Source organism: Pristis pectinata, chromosome 8 (assembly GCF_009764475.1).
Source record: "Pristis pectinata isolate sPriPec2 chromosome 8, sPriPec2.1.pri, whole genome shotgun sequence".
In the NCBI taxonomy this organism is placed as follows: Eukaryota; Metazoa; Chordata; class Chondrichthyes; order Rhinopristiformes; family Pristidae; genus Pristis; species Pristis pectinata.
In genome coordinates, this window is record NC_067412.1 from 26,175,253 (window position 1) to 26,194,207 (window position 18,955).

General features: G+C 39.7%; 1 protein-coding gene across 1 annotated transcript in view; it reads right to left on the bottom strand.

The window, feature by feature from the left end:
* The window catches only part of LOC127573596 (cytochrome P450 3A30-like), a 32,629-nt gene extending 21,858 nt beyond the window's left edge, over positions 1–10,771 (bottom strand). The window contains exons 1-5 of the mRNA XM_052021965.1: positions 10,621–10,771; positions 7,929–8,022; positions 2,835–2,887; positions 1,888–1,987; positions 1,358–1,471 (exon numbers count right to left, since the gene is read on the bottom strand). Coding sequence (XP_051877925.1) covers positions 1,358–1,471; positions 1,888–1,987; positions 2,835–2,887; positions 7,929–8,022; positions 10,621–10,766 — 507 coding nt within the window. The 5' untranslated portion in view covers positions 10,767–10,771. The remainder of the gene's footprint in view (positions 1–1,357; positions 1,472–1,887; positions 1,988–2,834; positions 2,888–7,928; positions 8,023–10,620) is intronic.
* Positions 10,772–18,955: the final 8,184 nt, after the last annotated feature.

Below are 18,955 nucleotides of genomic sequence, written 5' to 3' on the forward strand. Positions count from 1 at the left end.
ATGCCAGTAAACAAACAAGTTAAATTAAAGACTTTTTCATTAAATACCCTTAGTATTTTTCTCCAGGATGTAATATCCTGGGAGATTAGTCACAAAATCCTAGAAAATTTGGTGAAGTTTGGCAATGCAGACCAAAATGATGTAGAAATCACAATGAAATTTATTTTTAGAACAGGCTTATTCTTAAATACGTATCCATACTGGCCAATTCAACATATTCTAAAAGAGTAGACTGCCAACAAGTTAAAATTGCCCCAGACCTTATTCATCCATCGTTTCCTTATTTACCTACGCTGGAGACACCAATGGTTTGAATTTAAAATTCTTATTCTATTGCTCAAAGCAATATTCTTCATCATTCTAAACTCCTTTGTCTCCGCTTCTACAGTGCAGGGTCCTTGCATATTTGGTAGCCATGCCTCACATGGAGTTCCTTCCTTTAAACCCCCAGTTCTCTCTCTTTTTCTTTAAGAAACACTGCTCTAAAACCCTTCCCTGGCCAAGAGAAAAGTCCTAGCGGTATGTTAAAACAACTTTTTAAAAGTCTCAATGCTTTTTGTACTTTGTAATATGGTTACCTGGTTCAATATTGCATAATGTGGAAATTTTTACATAACTCTCTTTACCACTTTAAGAAGGAAGCATTAACTGTGTTCATCTCTCCACAGATAATGCCTGTTGAGTATTTCCAGCATTTTCTGGTTTTATTTCAGATTTCCACCATCTGCATTTTGTTTTACTTATCAAATTGGATCTACTGAAATTGATAAACAGATTACCAGTACTGAGTTGCCCTATCTGAATCTCTGCCCCCTTTCACATGACGCAAGGAAAGTATTCTGTGGGCTTCTATTTTATAATACAACTTTCTATGGAAAAGATGAAAAAAATCTTATCTGATCAAGCCTGTACTCAAAGCATTCCATGTAAAGAGGCAATCATGATTTCTTATATTCTATGGAATAGTCTTAGGAAGCTTTGGAGACTTGTCTCTGATTACTGTAGAACATAGCTGTTAGGCCAAGATATTGACCACAACTGTTGGAAGAGCTTTCAGAAATAAAGGTACCCCTTTAATGTATTCAAGAAAGGCAGAGATTATTATCTCAGAGCTTATTATTAGAGGGGGAACACTTGACAGTAATTTAGTTATTCAGCATATGGTAAACTTTGGAACGCTATAGATGTTAACGGATTGTATGTCAACACCATGTACAAATCTGTACTGAAGCTTCCTATGAGTCATAATCTCCCTCACCCACACAATGAGCCAGTTGTTACGAGGGATAATAGAAGGCAAGTGTGTAGGAAAAGGCGCAAAGATGAGATTTGATTAAGGGGAGTTCCGCATCTTTACCTCTTTCATCCTCCCACTGGTGAACATTGGTGAAAGCACAGTTCGGAGTTTCTTCCATTGCTCATCTGTGACAATTATGATAGAGTCCTCCAGTGGCCCACTCAGACCAAAACCCTAAAAGGAATGAAGACTAAACATTTGATTTTTATCACAATGATATATTGCATTAAATGATGCTGCTTCATAAACTGACCTCTTCTAAAGTTGCACAGATATGGGCAGAACAAGGGATGGTGTAAGTAGAGGGGGCATTTGGATCACAATACAAAAGTGTTGGGGGGGGGGTCGACAAGCACAAAAGTGGCATGCTTGAAATGCTTCTTCTCTTTAAGTACCTCTGAAATGCCTCAAATGCCATACTAGCTGAGTTGATGTTAAGATATCCCTGGCAGCTTCATTAAACATGTGTGGCATATGTAAGGAGGGGCTAAATCCAAAACTAGGAAAGCTAATCTAAATATTGAAGTGAAGAGAATGAAACAAGAACAGGGTTACAAGAGAAACCACTGTCAATGCACACAAATACTTACCCGCCTGTTGGTGAACAAAGTGTAGAATTCTTTTATGAAGATAATTTTAATCAGGTCAGGATCCATAATGCAGAGAAGAGGCCGTCGCCCATCATAAATCCTTAATAAAAACAAATTTTTCAGAAAGTGAATCGGGGCCTTGGAACAAAATGTCCAGGAGTAGAAAATCAGCTGCAATAAAGAGATGCAAAGGTTTAGCCACTTATCTTACATACTGTATCTCCCAACATTTGGGATCAAATGTCAGGGTGCACAATGTAGCTGTTTAGGGATGTCAACCAAGGAAAACTTCTAACATCTACTATCTGCCAATGGATGAAAAGTCATGCAGATCTAAACTTAATGCCACAACATTGAGTTCATTTGACCTCCAGATTTTTTATCAACTACAGTAAAACTCCATTAATCTGGCATGTTTTTCAAAAACAAAGATAAATTCAAGAAATTCAAGAGTTCTCCACCTAACAAAATCATCTCCAGGATCAATTATCTCTGCATTGCTTTGGTGCATTTTCCCAGGACTCATCCAGCCTGAAGACAGTTCTCAAATAGTCAAATTCTAAATATAGTTTAGGAAATTTCCCAGACATGCATGAATAGTAGATTCAGCCTATCCTCCCGACAACCACCAAAGAATGGCAAAAATGCACTGAATCTCAGGTAAAATATTCAGCACTTCATTATCCCTTGAATGGAGTTCATTATCCTATGAATAGAAAACTGAAATGCCCACCTGCATCTCAGTCAATGAGGGGAAACTTCAGGCCCATAGCATGAATGCAAAATGGAGACATTTCCCCAGTTTGATAGTTTGTATAAATGCAAAAGAACCAGATATATCAAAGTTGGATAAAATCAATGCAAATAATTGAATGAAGCAGTGACAATCCCTTTTTTGGGTGGCATTTTGTATTGTGGCATATTTTGAAAAGGAGAAATGCACTCACCCCCAGATATTGCCATACTTCTTGTAGCATTCTTCATCAAATTTAAAAATACCCTGGCCAAGAAGAAAACAAATTATCAGCAAAAATATTCACATAATACTATTGAATCAGGGTGTGGGGACACAAGCAGTTAAAAGATATAGGCTTTATTACATCTTGTCCTGAGTGCTTCTTTGGTGAATATGTTGAATATGGAGCTACAATACAGGCAATGGTAGATCAGCAGCAAAGGGACTCCGAAGGAGAGCCTATCCCCACTAAACACTCTTATGTTTAGTGACCACTTCCTCTTCAATGAGCAATATATCCAGAGGCCAAGTCAATGGTGACAAGTCTAGGACCTTCTGCAGGCAGACCATCAGCTATGCACAGCTACCTGAATAGCTCTGTTTGCAGAATGTCACTATCACTTTGACTTGAAAGATAAAGTTTGCAAGGGCAAAGACCTGTGTAGCATGCAGTAAATATCATTTTGAAATCCCTGTACTATTTCATTCTGCACTTATCTCTGAATTTGGCTTCAGTGAGAACAGCTTAGTAAACAATTTTGTTTGACTGAGGCATTGCAGCAACACACCACTCCAACAAGCTGAAACCAAAAAAGGTCTTTGAGGAATATAAAGGAAGCAGGAAAGAACATAAACAAGGAAATAGGAGGGCTAAAAGAGGCCATGAAATGTCCTTGACAAGTAGGATTAAGGAGAATCCCAAGGTAGTATATGTGTATGTATATTAAAAGTAAGAGGGTAGCTAGGGAAAGGGCAGGTCCACTAAAGAACAATGGAGGGAATCTATGCCTCGAGGCAGGAAGTGAGTGAGGTTGTAAATGAATATTTTGCATCAGTATTCACCAAGGAGAAGAACATGGATGGTGGTGAGGTCAGGGAGGGGTATGTTGGTATTCTAGGGCATATCAATATTAAGGAAGAGGCATTGGGTCTCTTGAAAAATATTAGGATGGTTAAGTCCCCAGGGCCTGATGGAATCTATCCCAGGATACTGAGGGAGGCAAGGAAGGAAATTGCTGGGACCTTGACAGAGATCTTTGTACCCTCTTTAGCCACAGGTGAGGTCCCAGAAGATTAGAGAATAACTAGTCATTTTCCTTTGTTTAAGGGCAACAGGGACAAACCAGGAAATTATAGGCCAGGGAGTTTTACACCAGTGACAGGAAAATTATTGGAGAATATTCTTAGGGACAGGATTTACTCACATTTGAATAAGCATGGATTTATTAGGCATAGTCAGCATGGTTTTATGCAGGGGAGGTCCTGTCTCATAAATTTTTCTATACAATATTTTTATTAAATCCATGAAAAAAATACAGAGTACATGCATCAAAAAGGAAGTAAAAATACTACTGAATACATTGTAATAAGTCATACTTAGGATTACTAAATCAATAATCACATATAGTAGTTAGTTAATAAGGAAAGAAAAAATTGAAATATTTTATTACATAAAAGAAATCTACCCCCACTACCAAAACTCAAAGCTGTTAGATAGAAGAAACAGCAAAGAAAAACCTTAATAAAAACGTAACAGTGTCAGCCAACATCTGCATTTTAGTCCCCAAATCAGAGATTTTGAAAATAATTCAAAAAGGGTCCCCACAGGGTTTCAAAGTCTAGGTTAGATTCAAAAACTGAACAGTGAATCTTCTCTAGATTCAAGATTCAAGATTCAAGATTCAAGAATGATAACATCCCGTAATCATTGAACATGTGTAAGTGGAGTAGCTTCCTTCCATTTAAGCAATACTGCTCTCCTCGCTATTAGAGAAATAAAAGCCAGAATATGTAAATCAGAAGCCTTCAAAGTTGTATCTTTTTCTCCAACAATCCCAAATAGTGCAGTCAAAGGATTAAGTTTAAAGTTTATTTTTAAAAGTACAGAAAAAGTATGAAAGACCTCTGTCCAATATTTTTTAAGACTCTGACAAGTCCAAAACATGTGAATTAAGGAAGCCACTCCGTTATTGCATTTATCACAGTGAGGCGATATATCAGAATAAAAACTACAAATTGGACTTATACAAGAGTGAATTTTTTCCTCTGAATAATTTGGTACCATTTGATATTAATATTCCTTTTAAAATTGTAAGAAATCATTTTACCTATTTGGGAGTGTCAATTACTAAAAATTATAAGCATTTATTTAAAGAAAATTTTTTTACCTTATTACACTATATGAAAGGGGTTTTATCAAGTTGGTCTCCCCTTTCTATATCATTGATTGGCCGAATTAATGTTATTAAAATGAATATTTTACCTAAATTTATATATTTATTTCAGGCTTTACCTGTTTTTATTCCTAAATCTTTCTTTGACTCTCTTGAGTCAATTATATCTTCTTACATATGGAATAATAAACATCCTGTCTCATAAATTTGATTAAGTTTTTTGAGGAATTGATGAAGATGATTGAAGAGGGTAGGGCAGTGGGTGTTGTCTACATTGACTTTAGTAAAGCCTTTGACAAGGTCCCCAGGTGCAGAAGATTAAGTCACATGCAATCCACAGTAATTTGGTAACTTGGATACAAGATTGGCTTGGTCATAGAAGACAGAAGTTTGTGGTGGAGGGGTGTATCTTTGACCAGTGGTGTTCCACAAGAATCAGTGCTGAGCTCTATCGTTTGTGATATACATAAGTGATCTGGATGAAAAGATAGGTGGTCTGATTAGTAAGTTTGGTAAATTATGGATAGTGAGGAAGGATACAGAAGGATAGAAATCAGTTGGAAATTTGGGTGGAGAAATGGCAGATGGAGTTTAATCCAGACAAGTGTGAGGTGTTGTATTTTGGGAAGTCGAATGTAAGAGGAAAGTATACAGTAAATGGCAGGACCCTTAGGAGCATTGTGAGATCTTGGGGTGCAAGTCCATAGCTCCCTGAAAGTGGCAACACAAGTGGACAGGGTGATAAAGTAGGCAATATGGCATGTTTGCCTTCATCAGTCTGGGCAGTGTCAGTAAATCATGTTGTCATTGTATAAAACTATAATTAGGCCACATTTGGAGTATTGTATGAAGTTCTGGTTGCCACCCCACAGGAAGAAAGTGGATGCTTTGAAAAGGGTGCAGAAGAGGTTCACCTTTGGATTGGAGAGTATTAGCTTTAAGGAGAAGTTTGACAAACTTGGATTGTTGAGTTTTGGAGGCTGGGGGGAGACCTGATAGAAGTACATAAGATTATGAGAGACATAGAGTCTTTTTCCCAGGGTTGAAATGTCAAATTGTAGAGGGCATAGCTTTAAAATGAGAGGGGGAAAATATAAAAGAGATTAGCAAGGCAAGGTTTCTTTACATAGAGAGTGGTAGGTGCCTGGAACATGCTGCCGAGGGAGGTGGTAGAAGCAGATGCAATAGCAAGGTTTAAGAGGTACTTAGACATACACAAGAACAGGCAGGAAGTAGAGGGATACAGACTGTGTGCAGGCAAATGGAATTAGTTAGATTTGCATTAGGGTTGGTGCAGACATGAAGGGCCAAAGGGCCTGTTCCTGTGCTGTACTGTTAAATGTCCTGTTCTGTGTTCACTCCAAGTAGCATTTTTAGTGTCATGATTCCCTGACCTTGCATTGCTAATCTCAATCCCTATTACTAGACAAGATGCCAGCCAGAAAGGAAAAGAAACACTACAGACCATTATCCAACTTGCCAGACATCAGTCTCACATGCCATCTGGTTCAAGTTGGCAAGTATGTCACATGCAAACCCCCTTGAGGTAGGACAGGACTCTACTTTGGGTGTGGAAATTATAATGTCTTCTTGCTTTCATTTGAACCATTAAAAAAAAGACAAGCCAGTCAAATAAATACCATTTAATGGTAAATAATACCATTTTGTTCAAATCTTTTCCATATAAAGATATTATTTTAAAAAATTAAAAATTCGTTCCTTACCAAGCTGTTACATCAATTTTGTTTGACTGTATTCACTCCAAGATGATGCACTGATAAGGCCAACCACAGGGGCACATGTTCAAACACTAATAATTTTGAATGCTGGATAAGATTAAATGGGGTACCACGTGGTGTTCTACTTCTCATTGCCTACTTGGGTCAATCCCAGCCTCTTTTGCTTGACGACTGGAGGTGTTCCACAATATGACAGGTGTCAATCAGCTGAAATCTAAAATGGGTCGAGGCCTTGTCTAAATCCATTTGTTCCCCCATTTTGTTTATCAATTTATTTTTAATTAAGAAGCCAAAGAGGACCAATCCCCTCCCCAACTGAGATGATATAACCCAGAGGATGGATTACAGGTAGATGGGGTGGTGAATAAGGCTTTTGGCATGTGGGCCTTCATCAATCAGGGCATTGGCATGTTATGTTGCAGTTATACAAGATGTTGATGAGGCCACATTTGGAATATTGTGTTTACTTTGGTTACCTTACAATATGAAAGATGCCATTAAGCTGGAAGGTGCAGAGGAGATTTACGAGGATGTCGCCAGGATTCGAAGGACTGAGTTATGGTGGGAGCTTGAGCAGGCTAGGATTTTATTCACTGGAGCATAGGGGAAAGAGGGGTGATATTATAGAGGTATATAAAATCATGAGGGACATCGATAGGATGAATGCTCACAGTCTTTTTCCCAGAGTTGGGGAATCGAGAACTAGAGGACGTAGATTTAAGGTGAGAGGGGAAAGATTTAATAGGAACCTGTGAGGTAACCTTTTCACCTGGAGGGTGTTCGGTGTATGGAAGGAGCTGTCAGAGTAAGTGGTTGAGGCAGGTACATTAACAACATTTAAAAGGCACTTGGACAGACACATGGATAGGAAAGGTTTGGAGGGATATGGGCCAAATACAGGCAAATGGGACTAGCTTAGATGGGAATCTTGGTGGGCATGGACCAGATGGGCCGAAGGGCTTGTTTCTGTGCTGTATGAATCTCTGGAAATGTTTACACTGGAGCACATGGAAAGTCAACACTCCCATATCTTCTCTCACTCAAACATAGCAAGGAGTTTCAGATAAGTCGCTCTCAAATTTTGTATTGTACCTTCCTTTAACCAATGAAAGAATTGTTTGATAACAGATGAAGCGCCAATAGGAAGTACTGACATAGTAAAAAAAATCGTACTTTTCTGTAATGTAAGAATGTTCCCAAGAATGGCACTGGCCTTGGCCCTGGAATTCCAAGCCGTTCAAAAATCCCAAATGGTGAAACACTGTACCTGCAAATTTAAATTAAATGGTTACAATCTTTATCAAAATACAAAAATAACAGTGGTTAATGTAAACAACATCAAATATACTTATGTACTGTGTTCCTTTACATAAAGTGCATTGTAATTGGTTTTCCCAATATGGTTTCCTCAAGGAAGTTGAACATAGATTGGGCAACTGCTTAACAGAACACCTCTGTTCAGTCTGCAAGGGTGACTCAGAACTTCCAGCCACCTCTCACTTAATTCTCCATCCCACTCCCTCTCTGACCTCTCTGACTTCAACCTCATCATGGGAACAGCATCTCATCTTCCTTCTCAGTGTGTTAGAGGCCTTGGGAGTTTATACTAAACTTAACAATTTCAGTTAACTACCCATTTTTTTCTCTCCCTCCAACGATGCAACTTGACTTTTGTTTCCATTCCCTTTCTCTAGTTTCTGGTTTTTAAAATAATTGTGATCTTATCAACTTTGTTCTGTACCCTTTCTCTCCACCCCTCCCTGCAGCTTAAACATGCTTGTCTTCTCACTTTTCCAGTTCTGACGAAGGGCTCTTGACCTGAAAAGGTCAACTTTGCTGTTCTCTCCACTGATATTGGACAGGCATAGTAGTGTAGCAGTTAGCGTAATGTTATTGCAGTGCCAGCGACCCGGGTTCAATTACGGCCACTGCCTGTAGGGAATTTGTACGTTCTCCCCGTGTCTGCATGGGTTTCTTCTGGTTGCTCCGGTTTCCTCCCACATTCTAAAGATGTGCGGGTTAGGAAGTTGTGGGCATGCCATGTTGGCACCGGAAGCATGGCGACACTACGGGCTGCCCCCAGAACACGCTACGCAAAAAGATGCACTTCACTGTGTGTTTCGATGTACATGTGACTAATAAAGATTTCTTATAATGCCTGGGCTGCTGAATGCTCTTAGAATTTTCTTTTTTTCAGTTATCCAATCTCCCTTCCCAACTTGTTTTCTACACTGAAGGACTTTAGTACTTACACTCTGAGATCTATGTGTTCTTTCACACTCATTAACATCGTAACATTTCATTTGCATTCTTTCTCCTTGTTCTTCCTACCAGAAGGATTCACATCACACTTCATCAGTTCACATCCTCCTCAACTATGTAACCATCCTACTCATTGTTTACTGTATTTCTAAGTTTTGTGCTACCAGGATCTTTGAAATCATGTTTATGAACTCAACAAGAGCAGTTGGTTCAAAACAGACCCCAAAACAGGGGAGGGGAGTGGTGCTGGGTGACAGTGACAAAGGTCATGGCTGTCATGTGACAGTGACAACACTGACTCCTCTGGTCGGATGACAGCATTGCTCATCAGTTCGGAAGTGACACCACTGTCAAAGGTTTGGCTCCACCCAACCCATTAAGTGCACACCTAAGGATTGGCTTTTGTAACACACCTTTGTCCTTGATACCTAACCATTGGCCGTTTAAGCACCTTTTCCTTGCTGGCACCTTTTGAATTACCTGGGCTGGACCATCCCCAGCCCTCCAGCACTATAAAAGTGCTGCATGGTCCTGGGTCACCCTCTTTTGACTGCCCCAGGAATCATGGAACAATGCTGAAGAGACCATTGGTAAGAGTGTGCACTTCCACAAGGGTTAGGAGCGTCCTAGTATATTCCAGGGAGTGTTAGAGCCGATGCTTGTCCAGATTCAGGGTGTTCAGGCATTGTATTGTTTATTCCTTGATCATTTGTAACCAGTTTGTTTTTTGTGTGTGTGCGCGTGTGTGTGTGTGTGTGTGTGCGCGCGCGCATGCACCTGTTCCCATTCATCCTGTTCCTGTGCTTGTCTTTGTGAATAAATCATTTTTAAAATTCCAAAGACTGTGTCCAGAGCCGTCCATCTTTAAGACCCCAAAGAACCTGGGGGGTAAGGGGAACCACCGGAGAGCTGCACCTGGGACACTACAGCACATTTCCAGCCTTCAATGTTGCTATACAAGCCACAGATGTAGCCTACATCCAGCTTCTGTGCTACAACACCCAAACCATCTTCCACTTTACCTGGAGAATGAAAATTGATTGTTTCCTCAAAAACATGATGTACAAGTCTCTAAAGAGGAAGAGTACTTAAAGAGTCTTTCTCTCTAAAGAGAACAAGTGGAATCCCAATACAATTAGCCACACACCGAACCACTTCAAATCAACTCAATTCCCACACACTGAGCTTGACCCTATCAGATCAACTCAATTCCCACACACTGAGCGTGGCCACATCAGATCAACTCAATTCCCACAAACTGAACCTAATCCAATTAAATTAAGTCGATTCCCACACATTGAACTCGACCCTATTAGGATCAACTCAATTCCCACAAACAACCTGACCCCATAAGATCAACTCGATTCTAACACACTGAACTAAACCCTATTAGGTCCAACGGTATCTCCAGTTAAATTTAAAAGCCACTTTCCTTCTCGCTGGACACTTTGATTCCACACTAACACACACCGGATCAATAAAAAAGAAACCAGTAATAGCCAAAGTCAAACATTGCTCTCTTAGTGTCAACTGCGGCAAGTATGCACTTCTTTATTCCATCGGAATGGAGACGCCTGATGAAACAATCAAGTCAGCCTTTTACCAGCCCAGCAAGACAAGGAAAGTGAGGAGAAGGACCCACGTCTGGGGGGACAGAGCGGCCCCGGTCGCCCCCAAACACTCTGAGAACAACGCAGACATCCCACTCGCTTCGGGAGTCGATTGCTGAGATCCCGAATGATGTTCCATGTGTGTTAGTGGAGCACTGGTGGCAAAACAAACAAGATGCGAGCCTTCCAACCTCCTTATGTAATGATACCAACGAGGAACGCAAAACGGGGGCAGGGATCAGGGGTTTGCAATGCAGGGTGGGGAAACCCGCTTTATTTAGCTCATTTCAATACAACCCACGGCGTTTTACAGATAATTATTTTCTTTAAACTTTATTCATAAGAATATATAAAGGAAATGGAATAGAAACAGCACATGCCTTTAGTTACGTGCATTGTGCAATCAAGTCGCTAATCCGTGGTGTTATCAAGTAAATGCACTCTGTTTACAAAGCACCGGGTGGCCTCTTTGAACAATATACTCAGTGTTTGAGAAATTGTTGCACAGAACCCAGCCCCTCGGTAGCAAGACCATAGCCTGCGGTCCTTTGGATTGGCGGCACCAAGCTTCAGTGCATCCTTTGACCTGGAATGTGCCCGTCGGCAGCATTCACTTTTAGACATCTTGTTGCACTGGAAGATGATCAAGTTTTGGACAGATCAAAGAGTGACTTTCGCCTAGTTAATGATCTTTCAGCAGCGTGTCACTGAAGTATAGATACAGTACTGAAGAATAAATATCGGCAAGGAGACAACAGCAATTCCTTTTTATTTTAACCGGCATTGGGCCAAGTGCTTATGTCCTTCTGAGAGGTCAGAAAGGATCTTAAAAAAACCAGTGCCTGGTACAGTCCAGGATAAGTCTGTTACTTCACTGGTGTGTCAATCTAGATGCTGCGTTTACACCTCTGGAATCTGGCTCACAAGTAAGAGTGCTCTCTTAATTTGATAAAGCAAGTCCGGAATGAAGGTCATAAATGATAAAACCCAAATTATATAGAAGAAAGGTAACATAATAAATTTGATTAATAATATTACTTCTGATGTTGACAAAGACCACAAGCAATTTCCTTTTCTGGTGTCACCTGGACATTCACAAAGAAAGGCAAAGAACCAGAACGCTCACTCCCTCACATGATATCCGGCCTTGACCCGTACATAAATACTTTGGCCAGATCTGTGAGCAAACCCATGAGGAAGTCATCCAGGCTGCTTCTGGACTACACCCCACACCCACACTTGCATCCAACATCCACATAGTGATTGAAATGAAGCCAGAAATTGCAGAGAAGCAACTTCAAATGGCAGACAATTTATGATTGCCTATTTCACATACAGGTGCTCACCAGTTTAGAACAGAGTTCAGTTCCTGTGAGCTGTTCGTAAAGCAGGCAGCTAGCAAGTCAGAAATGTGGCTGCAAACTGAGTTGCCAGGCAGTAGAAGATGCCTGCAGCCCTATAAATGCATCGAGCCAATCTCTCAAATGCTCGTTTGTATATGTGAGCTGTACATAAGTTGGGCGTTTGTAACCTGGGGAGGACCTGTATATGAGAGGTCTCGACTCATTAAGTATCATTTACATCCTAACTCCAGGCTGGAACTTGACTGAGGCAGCAGATTTCATCAAAAACTCACCACATTTGCACATATGAGTAATATGCAATCACTGCATCACGTGTCTCTTATGATTTGTGACACAAATTAAGGAGAAAGATAACATTTACCTTATACAACATGTAATAATGTGCCTTATCATGACACAGGTAACCAAATGGTATTTCCCCTAAGAAAAAGGGAGGAGACGTGCAGCAATGAGCAGACAGACCTGTCCCATGCATGGAGACAGGAGACATCTGAAGGCAATTCCTCAGGTGAAAGCTGGGGCTCGATTTGAATTACTGCCCTTTCTCTGACCACTCGATCAGAGTGCTCTCTCATCGTGATCCCAATCCCCCATTCCCTGAGCAACTCTTCCTTTTTCCCTCCCTAAGTAGATAATTAGTGGAGGGTAAATATCGGTGTGATGGCAGAAGGTGGATTTAAATCAAATATTAGTGGTGCAAAACTGTACCATAGCCATGGGGGGCTTTAAAGACGTGTTTTAGGTACAGAGGTGACACATTCCTGAGAGGTAGGAAGGAAGAAAATCCAGAGTCAGCACTCCTTGAATGACTAAAGACATTGAGGTTAAAATAAAGGAGCTAAAGAAGGCTTACGACAATTGCAATGTTCATAAAGCAGTGTGAACCAAACCGAAAAGTAGTTGAGAGGAGAGCTACAAATGGACAAAGAGAGTATGTGAACAGTTGTCAGAAAAGGGAACCCAAAAATATTTTATAGTAACATTCCATTGAATGTAAAAGAGACTAATTAAAAATTAGAGGGTGGCAATGAGGTATTAAATGAACACTGTGCATCTTCTTTTTCCTATCAGTGACAGGGAATATAGAGCAACAACCACAAAGTTACATTCAGGTTTTTGAGGCAGATAATATGCGGTGAACCAGTTTTCTCTGATACCACCTTTAGATTTGCCAATTGTGCTTTAGCAGTTTTATGTTTTGAATGATCATGGATCTTCTTAAATTTTCCATGTCTGTATCAAGTATCTGCATCTAATATGGATCTTGCTGATAAAATTTATGGCTGCCTATTAATTTTATGGAATGCTTAATCCAAGGACCTTTTGCATTTGTACCTTCTGTGGATACTCTTGTGACTCCTTGTGAACTCAATTTAGCTTCATTATTGTTGAAGTCCACATTGCCGAACATCAAAGACCTGGACTTACACAACTTCAAGGTGTCAAGGCATGATTGTTGAGGTCTCAGTGGATGATGAGGCTTTTGTTTAGTTCACTAGATTTCCCAGAGGGCTGCAGCTTTTGCCTTTACTAGAAAGGGGTGCTTTTAATGTAGCAGTAAAGTGGCAGTAGCAATATCAGGTAAAATAAATATAGATAGAGGCAATGTCTTAACTGGTTGTCAGTCCTCAGAGTAGAAAGTCACTCCGTCCAGAGGGGATACATCCAATCACTGAGGAAAATTAGAGTGCACAACTTTGAGGCTCTGGTCATTCCCCTTAATTCTCCTTAAATGGGGGAGAACTAAAACACTGCAAATGTTATACTATTTAAAGGGAAGTAAACTAGAAACAACTACCAAGAAAACCTAGCAACAGTGGCGGGAATTGTCTTTTTGCATCAATAAGCCAGGACAAAACAAATTGCTATTTAGAAATGGACATTAATAAATGACAAGCTGCACAGATTTTTTTGGTAAAATTTCTTTGACCGACAAACAAGTTGCTTGATGAAGGCATTGAGAAGAGACTGATGAGATTAATTTGGTTCTTTAAAAGGCATTTGACAAATCAATAAATAATAGATGTTAGCAAACTGGAATCCCACAGTACTGCAAGGACAGAGGCAAAATGTACAGATCAAAGCTGCAAAATGTTCCATATAGTGTGGAGGACAGTAACAGGAAGAAATTCTGACAAAACAGACAAACATAAAATTTAATAAACACTAAATGAAATGAAACAATTTGGAAAGAATAATGAATGGAAAAACTTACTCAATAGTATAATTTTTAAAGGCCCTAAGAATACAGAGACCTTAGGATATATGCCCTCAAATCCTGGAAGAACAAGTTAAAAATTCTGGTAAAAGGTAGGATCTTCGAGTTCACAGGTACAGTGTATAAAAGCAAGAAAATTAAGCTAAACCTTTATAAAATTGTAGCTAGCCAATTGCTATGCTATTGTGCTCAATTATGGCCAATGCATTTTAGGAAGGATGTCAGTGCCTTGGAAAGGGTGCAGAAAAATTTTTCCAGAATAGCATCGGCAATGAGGACATCATGTTAAGAAGCTACAGCTGTTATTGTTGTACAAGGATAAATAAATATTTCTTGGTGACTTTCAGAATCTTCAAGGGCCTTGATAGAGCAGGTAAGAAGAAATTAGTTCCAGTGGTAGAAAGGTTTGTAACCACAGGAAACAAATTTAAAGTGTTTGGCAAAAGAACTAGAATTAAAATTTCTTTTGCAGACATGGATTTTGCAGATTTGTATCATGCTTCCCTCAGTTTTTGAATGTCCCAAAGCACATTATAAACAAGATAGTATTTTGGGTGGGTAGTCACTTTTATAATGTTGCATATACAATCAACTCCCACTAGCACAAATAATCACTTGGAAATCTTCTGTTCTTTTTTAGTAAAACAGAAAATTCTAGAAGTACCCAGCAGGTCCTGACTTACTGTGTACTTCCAGTATAACCTATTTTCTTCAGATTCCCAGCATCTGACGTGTTTTGGTTTTTCATTTTATAGTGATATTGATTGAGGAATATTAGTCAGGGCACCAGAGACAAGTTCCCATTTGAAAACTGTGCTTTGAAAAAGCACATAGATCTTTGCTTTAATGCCTCATCCAAGATTCAGCATCTTTGAGAGTGCTGCACTCCCTCAGCACTGCATTAGAGTGCCAGCCTAGAATTCTGCCCTCATATCTCTGGCTTGGGTTTAAATCACCACTTTCTATGCTAGAGCAAGAATGTTCCTAAGTGAGTCATGCCTAAGATAGCTTACTGTGATTTGAATTGCTCTGGCTGGAATATTAAGGAATCAGATTACATGGTAAAATGTGAAAGGAATATGGGTATATACATGAAGGTATTTATGCAGCCATGGGAAAACAGTTTCTAGGATAGCTCTGCCAAAAAGGCAGAACAAGAACAACAGGCCAAATTGCCTCCTTTCAGGCTTATTATTCCAAAAGGATATTCTGTGTCTCCTGCTCACAAAGGTCAATAGGGACAATTGATCTTAAAATTACAATGGAAGATTTTCAATTCCCTTTTGAAAGTTACGAATGAATCTGCAATTTTAAGCAAATTAGCAACAAAGAACAGAAGTGGCTTGAAGAGAATCTCTTTTAAGTAGAGAGTCAAAATGTTCTGCAATGCATTGCCTGAAAGGATGGTGAAGGTTGAATAGTAACTTTCAAAGTGAATTGAATATGAACTTGGAAAGGAAAACAAAATGCAGAGCTATGGGAAAAGACCAAGCATGTAGGACTAATTGAATAGTTATTTTAAAGGACCAACACGTTCATGGGCCAAATGTCTTCCTGCTGTGCTGTATGATTTTAGCAAAAGGGCTAAAATTTAATGTCCTTAATTGTGGATATGAACTGAATGTAAGTAACGTAACTGAGACAGATACATGGAACATTTCCAGACCTTTTTCAGGAAGCTTCAAAAAATAAGACACATTTTTCAAAGGACTGTTACGCGCTGATCATCGCCAGAAGGTTCTAAATGGAATTGGTAATACTCAGCAATTTAAGTGCAGTAAATTCCAGACTTACAATGATGTGCTAACAAACACGGAAGTCTGGAATTCACCAATGAATTTGGAAGGCTGAACATGTTTGTTTATTCTGCCACCGGACACCAATGCTCCAGCAGCAGTCCTGCTGAGATTTCCTGGCATTTTACTGGATTGGATCTTGCACCCAATTAAACCAGGCACAGGACCTTAAGTCCTATAGATTTCAATGGGGATTGTAAACCAAAGATTCTGGAGGTAAAGTGGAAGGAAAGTTACTGTATTTTAATTATTTTGTTTTATTCTAATCAGTTATAAAATCATAGAGCAATACAGCACGGATATAGGCCCAACAAGTCCATGCCAACCACATTGTCCACCTAGCTAGTCCCTATTTCCTGCATTCGGCCCATATCCCATCAGGCCCATCCCCTCCATGTACCTATCCAAGTGCTTCTTAAATTATATTATTGTACTGCCTCGACCATTTCCTCTGGCAGCTCATTCCATATACTCACCATGCTCTGCATGAAAAAGTTGCCCCTCAGGATGAAAAAGTTGCCCTCAGGTCCCTTTTAAATCTTTCCCCTCTCACCCTAAATCTATGCCCCCTAGTCTTGGACACTCCTACCCTGGGAAAAAGACTGTTACCGTCCACCTTATCTATGCCTCTCATAATTTTAAACACCTGTAAGGTTGCCCCTCATTCTCCTACGTTCCAAGGAATAAAGACCTAGCCTGGCCAACCTCTCACTATAGCTCCCCTAGTCCTGGCAACATCCTAATAACTCTTTTCTGCAATCTTACCAGTTTAACTATGTCCTTCCTATAAAAGGCTGACCAAGATGGTACATCGTAGTCCAAGTGTGGCCTCACCAATGACTTGTTATAGGTTTTTGTAGTTTTAGTTAGGCCTCGTCTCTTCTTCTGGGCCAGTCCTCATAGCTCTCAATTCCCTGACCTTTCAAAAACTTATCTACCTTCTCTTTAAATACCCCCAATGATCTAGCCTCCACAACTCTCTGAGGTAGAGAATTCCAGAGAATCACCACCTAGTCACATGTGGCCTGCACTAGTGAATAAATCCAAGCTATTACTAAACTTATTGTCTGAATCCAGTGCAATAAGGAATGCAATAGATAAGAACATCCCGCTAACCTATGATGTAAGATCTGTGCTGGACATCAGCTGTGTTGAACATAGAGGTTTACATTATCCAGCCAGTGTTCTGGTCAGTTATATGCTTTCCTCCACAGCATCTTGCATAGTCATTTTTAATGAAATTGAAAAGCCCATGGAAGCAATTATAGTATAAAACTGAGCAGAAATGTGAGATATACTATTTTATGACCCAGGCATCTAAAAGTTGACAGATGCCATCTTCATTTAATCCACAAAATAATCTCTGTTCACCAGAAAGCAAAACATTTTAAAAGGCACTTGGAGAGGTACATGGATAGGAAAGGTTTAGAGGGATATGGGCAAATGGGACAAATTTAGATGTGAATCTTAAGGAGCATGGCCCAGTTGGGCTGAAGGTCCTGTTTCCATGCTGTATGACTCTACTTTCTTTCCATCTGTGTTGAAAAGAAGACGATGATGAAGTATTACCTCAAAAGGTCTATTTTATGCATAGATCATCACTAACTCTAACTCATACTCTAAGTTCTCCAATGGATTCTATGCTCCTTCACTCATTTTATGTGAATGATGCTCTGAAGATCCCCACCCTCCTCACCTTACCACTTACATTTTCACCTCACATTGTACAAAACTGATGAATCCATTCATGAGCCCCACTAAAGGTTAATCTCTTCTTCTGTAAAACTGAGGAGCTTGAAAGTCAAGGCCTTCAACCCGCTACCCTGCCCCATCATTTTCCCCACCCTAAGTACTAAGGCAGGATCATTTCAATAAAAGGACTAAGTTTCCATAGTAGTCACAGTACTACTTGGGAATCTCAAGGATTCTCTGATCTATGTGCTATTCCTGGGGACCCATATCAAAATAAACATCAGGTACTGCTGGAAGACAACCATGGTGAAAAATACACTTTGGTCTGCCCAAAACATGAACTCCCAGTACAATGAGATGTCTGTGAGGGAATGCTGCCACTTGCCATATTCCAGATTGCAGGAATAGGTGCTAAGGGACGCACTGAAGCTTGATGCAGCTAACGTAAAGGCTTGTGGGGAACGACTGCAATTTAAGGTGCTTCCGCCAACAGACATTAAGACCCTGTGTAACGGCCTCACTGTCACTGGAAGTGTGCATTATCCAAAGAGGCCTCATGAGTGGTATTGGTTCTTTGAACATAGAACGTATTAACTTGATGATGCTGCAAATGTATAGACCTAAATGTGAAAGTATAGCCTGGACAACATCAGCAATTTGCAATTACATAATACCTTTAACATCATCAAACATCTCCAGGGGGTTCATAGGGGAGAGAGTGAGAAATTAGTAACCAATTAGCCAATTTTCTTTTAAGTATAAAGGTATAATTGAAGTAAGAGGGGAAATGACTAAGCTGTTTTTGAAAATGAGCAATATTGTAAGATGATGAAATATTCCTCAAGGCAAGTGAGGGAATTTCCACTCACGTGAAATGATGCAACATAATTGTAATGTATGTGCTTGTTGTTTAATTCTGACTGTACATTGCATCAGAGATGTAATTAATCACTTAGAGACACAGAGCTGTTAAGACAAGAACACATTGCTTATTCCACTCTCTAACTACAGTCTATATATCACACATTGCCATACAACAATAAGTATAAAATGATGTGGATTGCTCAAGTATTCAGGATGTAGAAATTAGTAAAAGGAGTACAGCTGGAGTTCAAACAGCTAATGTTACACCACATATTAAAGTATCGGTTGGCAGAATTATCAGGAGCTGAAATAGAAAAAATCCCAAAGTCCACTGATGGGCCCATCCTCCAGTTATCTCTGCTGGTTTATTATAGCAATACCACAGATAAACCTG